Genomic DNA, 9431 nt, shown 5'->3' with positions numbered 1-9431 from the left:
TCTGAGTGGCCAGTCTGCGTGAGGAGAGGGACTCGGGGTGGACCCAAAGTGAAGCCGTCCCCCTCGGTGCTACATCAGACCAGAGGACCACGATGTCCAAACCGAAGTTCCAGACCGAATGGGAGGAAATCGATGAAGAATATCAACAACTGCAGGTGACCATAATCCAGAACACTACACCCAATCGAGTCTGGCGCTGTTTTTTGCGGCTCCGGCTCGTCACGGATGGCGCCGACATCCAGTCGCGGTCCTGGCTGTGTTACTTTGGATAGCTCCTTTCCAGCCCGTCATTCATTCTCGTCCCGGCCGTAAACGCAGCATCGCCCCGGTTGCGGTGTTTTACGAACCGGTTACGTTCCGTTGAAGGTTCAGCATCCCTAATTTTAATGTTGCCTCAGCCGTTAGCTTGAGATGCAGACTTCTCGCTGCTAGTTGGTCTGTGTGGCTAATGATCGGCTAAAGCAACGGAGCCGCTAACTACACTTATCAATAATCAATGAGTTTGAGCGGATGTCCTGTGTTAGTAAAGTTACTAAAGAGGCCGCGGAGGTAGCTGAACGACGCGGCCGTGCCTCTTGCCCGAGCAAATGTAAGTTGTACTGTGGTCCTTGAATGCATCATCGTATATCATCTGTACAATAGGTCACGTTTGCTAGCTAGCTAACCTGAAAGGATCTTACTTGATCTCAGGTTTGCGTCGTCTCCCTTTTTATTACCCTATATGACCGCTTCACGGATACAAGAACCTAGCTGTAGGTAATGGGGAAACCACCGGTGGTTTTCATGAAGAATGTTCAGTCACAAGGAGTTTGGGAACTGGTCCTTAAAAGCCTCAACCACAAGATTATATCACACCAGAGCCGCGGGGGAAATGCAAATCGACGTGTACATTTATTTCTCTGTCATATGACAACTGCCTGTGTCGCCCTCACTTGCAAAGCTAGGTTTTTTTACGCTTAATTTGGTTGCTTATGCCCTATTTTCCCTGAAGGCACCCAGGAGCCCCTTGCTGCAACCACCCAGCAGATGTTGCTATTAAACAAATGTTCTTACAGTGTGTGCCTTTGTTTATTTGCTCGTTTCTGACATTAGGAAACACACAAAATCTACCGGCAAAAGCTTGAGGAGCTCACCAACCTGCAGACGACATGCAGCAGTGCCATCAGCAAGCAAAGGAAATGTCTGCGAGACCTACGCTACAACATGAACAAGTGAGAAACTCAAGCCTTACACTCTGCATGGAGTGGGAGAAACCTTCTGGTCACTGGAAAAACTAAATATCTGGAGTTCCGTTCCAAGTGTATGAAAGTTTCCCTCTAATAATTGTGTTGCCTTTTGCCCAAAGGTGCGTGCAGAGCTGCGAGGAGAAGGAGCTCGAACTGATGAGGGACATCAAGACGCAAATCAAAGAGAAAGAAAACGTGTTCTTTGACATGGAAGCATATCTGCCAAAGAGAAACGGGTGGGTACCACCGGTCACATCCACTCACACACCAGACAATGAAAAAAAAAAGTCTGATTCAGTTCTCAGGTTGTTGTTGCTGCTGTTGTGTTTATAGGCTCTACCTGAATCTGGTCCTGGGCAATGTCAACGTCACACTCCTCAGCAACCAGGCAAAGTAAGTGGTCCGAGCCTGAAGAAAGCAGGGACACGTTGCCGTGGCTTGAGTTTCATCGTTTCTCTTTCAATCGTTCCATACAGATTTGCCTACAAGGATGAGTATGAAAAGTTCAAGCTTTACATGACGATAATCCTGATGTTTGGAGCAATTACCTGCCTCTTTTTCCTCAACTGCCGGTGAGAAAACTCTTTCTTCTCAGAGCTCCCTGCTTTGGATTTTGTGGAACGGCTCAGGTGACAGTGTCATCTTTTGTTTTTCAATCTTCCTTTTGTTTAGAGTCACAGATGAAATCTTCAATTTCCTACTGGTGTGGTACTACTGCACACTGACCATAAGAGAAAGCATCCTAATGAGCAACGGCTCCAGGTGTGGCCCCAACCCCTTTCTTTCCTTTTTAACTGTACAATTATTTGAAAGCATTGCATTGATTTTTATGGTATTACAAGTTATTGCTTCACACCATTTAAATTTCTTTCCAATACTCTTCCTCTCATCCCCCCAGGATCAAAGGTTGGTGGGTGTCTCATCATTATGTCTCCACCTTTCTGTCCGGTGTGATGCTCACCTGGTGAGTTACAACCTTTCTAACAAAGCTGTGCTCGTTAATGACAGCCGTTGAAGGAAGACGGTAAAGACCTCATTTACTGAACTTTTTCTCTGTTCTATTGTGTGTGTGTGTGTGTGTGTGTGTGTTTTGTTTTTCAATTGTCTCTGCAGGCCAGAGGGGCCTATGTACCAGAAGTTCAGAAGTCAGTTTCTTGCATTCTCTATTTATCAAAGTAAGGACTTGACGTGTTTGTCAGGGAGGCTGGAATTAGACTTTAAAGGCACCTTCTGATTTGAGCTCCTTAAAAAAAAAATTCACTTCCATCACTTGATCCTATGTTGAGCGTCACGTGACGTTTTTTCCTTCTGCTGCCTCTCTCCCAGGCTTTGTCCAGTTCCTCCAGTATTACTACCAGAGTGGCTGTTTGTACCGGCTCCGAGCTTTGGGAGAAAGAAATCAGCTGGACCTCACAGTGGGTGCGTTTGCGTGTGTGTGTGGTAGGCAGGCATTTTAACTGTTGCACCATCTGCAGCAGTGAGTCTGTGTGGGACAATAAATGGGGCAAAGGTGAAAATTCGAGTTGTCAGTCTGCATCGCAGCTCTTCAGCAGACGTTGGAAGAAATTTACCAGATTGGCAGCAGCAGAATAATCATCTTGTCTGAAACCTTATAAATCCATCTTGCAAAGATCCTTTTTTTGAAGCATGGGTTGTCAGCATCCTTTGTGCAGATGGAGGGATGGAGGCTTTTCTTTTTGTCTTTTTTTTTCGTGGCTTTGCTGCGCGGTCTGGCTTCGTGGAGAGATTTTGGGAAACATTCTGTCAGGTGCCTCAGGTGAACAGTTTTGTGTCTCTGCAGAGGGATTCCAGTCCTGGATGTGGAGAGGCCTCACTTTTCTTCTGCCATTCCTCTTTTTTGGCCATGTAAGTGTATACATCCTATAACACTTTGACACCTTATGTGAATCCTTGGGGGAGGACCGGAGAGTTTTCCACAAATCACTGGATTATCTCCCATTTACACGGAATGTTTGATTCGCAAAGGACGAAAGGACAGCTCAGCCTGTTAAAAAAAAATCTAATCAGATAAAACAAATTGATTAGTGCAGGTGTGCAGCCATGTTGTTGAAGCCAGCGTGTCCTCTTCCTTTGCAGTTCTGGCAGCTGTACAACTCAGTGACCCTGTTTCGTTTAGCATGGCTGGAGGACTGTAAGGAGTGGCAGGTAAGGAGCTCAACTGCACAAACTGCATTTCCATGACAGTTGTTTTGCAAAATAAAAGCAATATTTCAAAAATGTCATCAAAGTGCAATTGTGATTTGCAGGCGTTTCCATTGAATGGTGCGAAGCGCACAAGCCGTAATTCTCGTAAAATCTTGCGCGATGAGATTTTATGAGAATTATGTTTGCTTTTGTTTGTTTGCTGTCAAAAATGGTTATATTTTTCTCTTTTATTACTTATTAAAAAAAATTCAGTCTCCTCCTCATCCTCCTCCTCTATCCAAAAATAACGCACCACTTTCACTTGAAGTGAACTGGTCACGTGACCCCGAACATCACATGCTATGATGTTTAAATGCAAAAAAAATGTTTCCATAACACTTTTGCGAAATACCTCTCTATATGGATGCGTCTAAAAAAAGAAACACCTCATGAGAGCATCAAAACCTTTTAGCGAAGTTTAGGTGTTTCCATCGCCAGTTTTTTATTGCCGTATTTAGGTTTTGCGCAATTCTAGGTGTAATGGAAACGCAGCTAGGTAGGATATGTCGTTGTCATTTAAAGATGTGGCCGTGCTTTTTGCCCTTTGACACTTCTTGACCCCATTTAACATTTCACACATTGCTTCAAGTGTCACGACCTGTTTGAAATAAAATAATAAATAATTTAATATTTTCTCTCTCTCTGTCTGCAGGTATTAATGCTGGCTCTGACGTTCCTGGTCCTGTTCCTGGGAAATTTCCTCACCACGCTCAAAGTCGTCCGCCAGAAGGTTCAGAAAAACCAGGAGAAGGTGGAAAAGAATGACTGAGGTTGAAAAACTGTTCCTATGAAACAAGGCACCGAAGATTTTTTTTTTCTTTTTTTTCTTTTTTTTTTTAAACAAAGGGCCAATAGTAGTTTTCGTCAGCAGCACGCACAATCGCTTGATGGGACTGACTGGTGTCCAATCAGGCTAAAGGGAAAATGTAGCCGCCATTTCTCACGGGCTTCCACGGCGGCGGCGACGGCGGCGTCTTGTTGACCTATCTGGACGGGAGGATAAACTTTTTTTTTTTCTTTTTTGAATCAACTTTTTAATGACTCGTTCATGTCGCTGCTAGCACCAAGTAGAGCAACAGTCTGTTGCTTTTATCGTGTACGTAGACAAAAAAAGAGAGTGTGAGTGAAAAGCCCCTCCCCCTCCTTTTACAGGCGTTTGTGTCAGTACATGAATCTGTCGGCGGGCCGAGGCTCCAACCATATGCAATTCGAAGTACGTGGCCGGGCGGGGACAGGCGACAGCGTTGATTATCAGAGCAGATACACACTTTGCCTTTTAAGACCAGACGTCTGTCACATAACACGCTCCATACTTCTGTGAAGTAGCTTCTAGAATATGTCCAACGCGACGCCGCGCTTCTAGTCTGTTGTCCCCACCCACAATTTTTTTTTTTTTTGGTACGTTTCCTTTTTTCATCTCGCTAACCTCTTTTTGTGTTAACAAGAAGTTGCTGTTAGAATTTTGGTAAAAAAATTTTTTTAAAAAACACACGTTAACACTAGAGCGCACAAAGTTCACAAAGGATTCTCATCAAAATAAAAGTTCCTGGACTTGGTGGTGGGTCTGTTTCTCTCTCTTCTTCTTTTTCACTAACACAAACTGACACTGTAAGGCAGCGTGAGGTGTGAGTCTTCTCACTTCAGGCAGCAGCTACACACACATGCACACACCCATTCACAACTGTTTCTCCTCTGTTCTTCAGGATGTGATGTTGCTCATATTGGCTCCCATCTTATGTGATGTTACAGAAATGCACCGTGGTCAAATGCTGCTGTTTATGCTGTTACTGTGAGACTGACTTATGAAGTTATGTTTTTTTTTTTTTAAATGTGCTGGATAATTTAAAAAAAATTTCTCTGTGTGTATAGTTCCACTCAGCCAACCGAATAAAGTGATTCAAAGTTGTTGTTTTTTTTTGTTTTGTTATGTTTAGATTTTTTTCGAGAGTGAAAACTGAAGCTCCTGCTTGTCACTGCTCTGTGAGTGTAATGTTTGTTGATAAAGTTTTTACACGGTGTTTTTTGTTTTGTTTTTTGCCACGTGAGCTCACTGATGCCTTATTTTCCCTCCAGCCTGTTGAAGCAACTAGGAAAAAATAAAACAAGAAAATTCAAGACGTTCCAAACCTCTGCATGTCTTATTTCCCACTATGTCGTGCTTTCAAAATAAAACAAAATTTATTCAAGGTTACAGGCTGTATATACACGTCATGTGTGCGAGACGCCGCACTGCATTGTCTATTTAAGACTAACTGGTGGTTAGTTGTGATCAGTAACAGGAAAATGTTTTTAGCCAATGCTACGTTGACAAGAGTATCAATAAAATTAAATTTAAAATAAAATCACTTACCATATGTTGTGTAACAGCAACACTGACATTCAACTTATATTGCTTTTGTTACTTTTTTCATCTTTAATATTGTTTTATTATTATTTACCGACTTCGAGTCTTATGTGTGCAGTTGTCGAACACTTTTGTTTTTCCAACACTAGTGGGCGCTGTTGGCATAGATAAAGAGTTCTGCTCGACGGTAACAGTCAGTCCACGTCCAGTTAATCGTTCATACAACTTGTCACCTGAGACTCGTATAGCAACATTTATGCGGAATGGGGAATCTGTTTTCTTTACCATTTCTAACTAAAAAAAAAAAAACCACTGTGTGTAGGCACTTTAAAAAAATTCTGTTGCAAATTCTTGCAAAATGTTCTTCCTGTTGCGTAATTTTTTAAAGCTCTCACGATACTTCAAAAGGACTTTCGTCCTTTTCCTGGACAACACCGCTGCTCCCACGTCAGTACTGGACACATCATTGTTGTTTTGACCATTCTGTCTCTCAGTTTGAACAAAGGCCTTTTCAAGACTCACAAAATGATGCATTTCTTCTTCCTCTTATAGTTTCTTTGTTTGCGCATGAAGGCCAAAGCCTTTTTGGTGGCTTCTTTGAAAATGTCCTCCACGTTCTCCTGATACTTAGCAGAACACTCGAGATACAGGTCTGCGTTCATCTGCTGCCGGGTCTCTTCGCCCTGTGATCAAAGAGAAACCAGCTCGGGTGACTGCACTTATTTATTGGTTTTGGTTTCTGGTTCGCATGCTTCCTCTTAAACTGACCTTTATTTAGATGCTCATACATTCTGTCATACCTGCGTGTATGTAATGGGGTCCTGATTGAGGGCCTTGAGCCTCCTTGTGCACTCTTTATCCTTTCTGAGGTCAGTCTTACAGCCAATCAGGATGACCGGAATCTCCCTGCAGAAGTGCCTCACCTCTGGGAACCACTGGAAGAGGAAAAAAGGTCACAAGTCAGTGTTTCTCCCTCCTCGCTATCACCTGGTTGTTGAGCTTCATGGCTACTCTCGTTGTTTCACTGTGCTAATCCTTTCTGCACAAACAGAGGGGTTAATGTTCGTTCAGTCGTGCGAGTTAATCATAGCCAAAAGAATGCGGCCCGGCCACTTGATTGTATCAATCATTCACCAGCCCAGTTTGACCTCCAGTTAAGCTTGCTGCAAAGTGTCTGCTCGTATCGGGTAGCGTTAGAGGCTGCTACCTTTATCAGGACATTGTCGAAGCTGGTGGGGTTGGTGACGTCAAAGCAGACCAGAACCAGGTTGGCCTCTTGGTATGAGAGCGGCCGCAGTCGGTCGTAGTCTTCCTGCCCTGAAAAGAGATGTGCAGTGTTTATGTGCAGTGTTTGATTCGACAATTTCTAGCTTTTGTCTGTAGTAATGTAATTTATTTAAAGGAAAGGTGTTTTAATGTTGTTGAGAAATAATCTGGAAACAAAGAGAAAATGTAGTTTTAAAAAGATAGCTGATTTTCTTATTTTTTTAAAAAAAAATCTGCTTTTGACATTGAATGAATCCAAATGTTTTTAATCTAAGTAGCCTGAGAGTCAACTTGGACATTTTTACTGCATTGATGACTTTACTTGAAATACACTAGGTATATATATATATTTTTTTAATTTATTGCAGCTCTGTGTTTTCAGTTAGTTTTCCCCCCAGTCAAGATGCACTGAATGTTTAGAGCTGAATAGAAGCTGTGAGCATTACATGCATCAGCCTGAGCATAAAGATATGATGTATTGTACAAAGACAGAGAGGATGAATGCAACCACATCCTGGCGTCAGCTTCCTTTTCCTGCTGGTGGAAGGTGCCTTGCAGCAAGTGCACAGAAGATAAAGTACCCGTTTGACTGCAAATGACTAATATTTCATTCAATTTGAATTTGAAATTCTTGTAAGTAAGTTAAAAGAGTGTGACTGTACACTTATTGGATAACTAATCTTACTACTTGTACAGAATTTACTATTTACCCAAGACTAAATTAAAATATACTGAGGGTCAGCATATAAAGTCAAAGACAGATAGTTCTTGAAACAGAGTGAAGAAAAATGATGCTGTGACATCATCTTCGACCTTTATCAGTTCCCGTGTCAGTGCAACCAGATAAGAGATGAGCACACAAAGGCGAAGCGACGCCCACATTTTACATAAAAACTTTTAAAAAAACACTATTTTGATCATCCAGTTGGGTGTCCAACCACGTCCTCTCCCCAAGCAACAATGATCGATAATCATATCAAAACAATGTATGACAGGTGGGGTTGAGGTTTTGATATGCATTCTTACCGGCCGTGTCATACAAGTTGAGCTTTATCTCTTTACTCCCCAGAGAGATTGTGGTGGTGTATTTTTCAAACACTGATGGCGCATACTTCTGTTTTTGACACACAAGAAAAATGTGTTGGGTGTATATTTCACAATTTAAGAACATTTTACTGTATTGGTGAAAGTAATTTAAAAAAGGTGTAATTTACAGATTTTGATCATAAAATGCTATGAATAGTTTAAATTCCAAAGGGGATCATATTTAAATGTAAAAATTAACTGTAAAAATATATATATAAAAGATGAGATTCACTACATTGACATAAAGTTCTTACCTCTGGAAAATCACCTTTGGCATAGACCATCAGAAGTGATGTTTTGCCACAACCTCCGTCTCCCACTATCACAATTTTCAGCTCCTCGCCCCATTTTGCCGTGCCACTGCCAGGCCCGGCACCGTTCTGCGTCATCTCCTCGCCCACAAAATACTCAAACAGGTGCCAGGGGGGACGGGGCCAAGTGTTCTCCCTCCAGATTTATGTGTAGCACATTGTGGCCAAGACCGATCACGAATCTGGATGCGGAGAGGCGGAGACGGTTCGCAGGCGGCGTTGAGATAGAGGAACAGACCAGCCTCATGTTTAAGCAGGTAGCGTTCGGGGTTCACCACTTCCTGTTCCTGTCACATCGACGCCATCCCCAGTTGACACCCGCCTCCTCCTGTGCTTGTGCGGCGCTGTCCTATGAGCCCGCACGCTGAAAGCATCTCTGGCCTGTGAGAACTTGTAGAGCAGAGTGTGGCGGCTGCTCCTATTTCCTCTTCTGCATACGCCTTTATTGATTTTTTTTTTTTTTTTTATGGGTGGGTGCTCAATCTTAAGTTCTGCCTCCATCAGAGGCATCGTGCCTCCCGCCTCCAACGTTGGAGACACATTAATCTCTACAATCTTATCAGGCAGATCATATATGGTCTGAACGCAAGGAATGAGGATTTAATCTTGTCACTGCACCTGTGCCTTTGACTTTTGTGAGCTCCTTTTTAATTCTTTGATGCCATCAACAGCCATTCAGACTTCTTTTGTTCAAGTGGAACACGTTATATAAGTGGTATATCAGCTGCCTGATATAATTGAATTTCTATCACATAATTTATGCAGGCTTGCGCACTTTTTGTTCAAATAATTGATATTTGCAAATAGAATTACTGAATTTTAAAATTCCAAAGTGTGTACATGTTCAAAACACAGAAATGGGTGATGAATTAATAAGAAATCATACATCCATGTGTTTTTCATAAAGTGATATTTCTTTGCTGTGCTCGAATTATAAATCCCAGGACGTATTTTCTGAACAGTATCAGTCGTACTGCTTTAGTCTGCACTGCC

At 42.4% G+C, this 9431-nt stretch overlaps 2 protein-coding genes across 4 annotated transcripts; one reads left to right on the top strand and one right to left on the bottom strand.

Moving 5' to 3' along the window:
- tmem120b (transmembrane protein 120B) lies at nt 1-4267 on the top strand. Of its 3 annotated transcripts, none has more exons than XM_076044954.1 (13): nt 1-155; nt 1093-1211; nt 1346-1462; nt 1560-1619; nt 1703-1798; nt 1899-1988; nt 2125-2190; nt 2340-2401; nt 2553-2645; nt 3028-3092; nt 3324-3392; nt 3494-3536; nt 4084-4267. In XM_076044954.1, the coding sequence occupies exons 1-13, from the start codon at nt 93-95 to the stop codon at nt 4194-4196; spliced, it is 1056 nt and encodes a 351-aa protein (XP_075901069.1). In that variant the 5' UTR covers nt 1-92; the 3' UTR covers nt 4197-4267. The 3 variants fall into 3 exon arrangements, with proteins under 3 accessions (XP_075901069.1, XP_075901070.1, XP_075901071.1); XM_076044956.1 differs by lacking the exon at nt 1-155 and adding an exon at nt 204-589; XM_076044955.1 differs by lacking the exon at nt 3494-3536.
- A 1323-nt stretch (nt 4268-5590) lies between these two features.
- rhof (ras homolog family member F) lies at nt 5591-8877 on the bottom strand. The gene is made up of 5 exons (XM_076044972.1): nt 8382-8877; nt 8068-8155; nt 6983-7092; nt 6576-6710; nt 5591-6458 (listed from the first exon to the last, which is right to left on the bottom strand). Exons 1-5 carry the CDS (start codon nt 8514-8516, stop codon nt 6294-6296), a joined length of 633 nt encoding a protein of 210 aa, XP_075901087.1. The 5' UTR covers nt 8517-8877; the 3' UTR covers nt 5591-6293.
- Nucleotides 8878-9431: the final 554 nt, after the last annotated feature.

The sequence above is a fragment of the Nelusetta ayraudi genome, unplaced genomic scaffold, assembly GCF_046127955.1.
Source record: "Nelusetta ayraudi isolate G7.1 ecotype Tasmania unplaced genomic scaffold, CSIRO-AGI_Nayr_v1 ptg000083l, whole genome shotgun sequence".
Classification (NCBI taxonomy): Eukaryota; Metazoa; Chordata; class Actinopteri; order Tetraodontiformes; family Monacanthidae; genus Nelusetta; species Nelusetta ayraudi.
Note: the sequence above shows the minus strand (reverse complement) of the source record. Positions and strands in the feature narration are given on the sequence as shown.

Bases quoted from the DNA above. Each gene is read 5' to 3' on its own strand.
- tmem120b (XM_076044954.1), top strand. From the start codon at position 93: ATGTCCAAACCGAAGTTCCAGACCGAATGGGAGGAAATCGATGAAGAA. The intron at 2,191-2,339 runs GTGAGTTACAAC...TTGTCTCTGCAG, and splicing joins TCCGGTGTGATGCTCACCTG to GCCAGAGGGGCCTATGTACC. The intron at 2,402-2,552 runs GTAAGGACTTGA...CCTCTCTCCCAG, and splicing joins TGCATTCTCTATTTATCAAA to GCTTTGTCCAGTTCCTCCAG.
- rhof (XM_076044972.1), bottom strand. From the start codon at position 8,516: ATGACGCAGAACGGTGCCGGGCCTGGCAGTGGCACGGCAAAATGGGGC. The intron at 8,156-8,381 runs GTAAGAACTTTA...TGTCAAAAACAG, and splicing joins CCAAAGGTGATTTTCCAGAG to AAGTATGCGCCATCAGTGTT. The intron at 6,711-6,982 runs GTAGCAGCCTCT...TTCCTCTTCCAG, and splicing joins TCGACAATGTCCTGATAAAG to TGGTTCCCAGAGGTGAGGCA.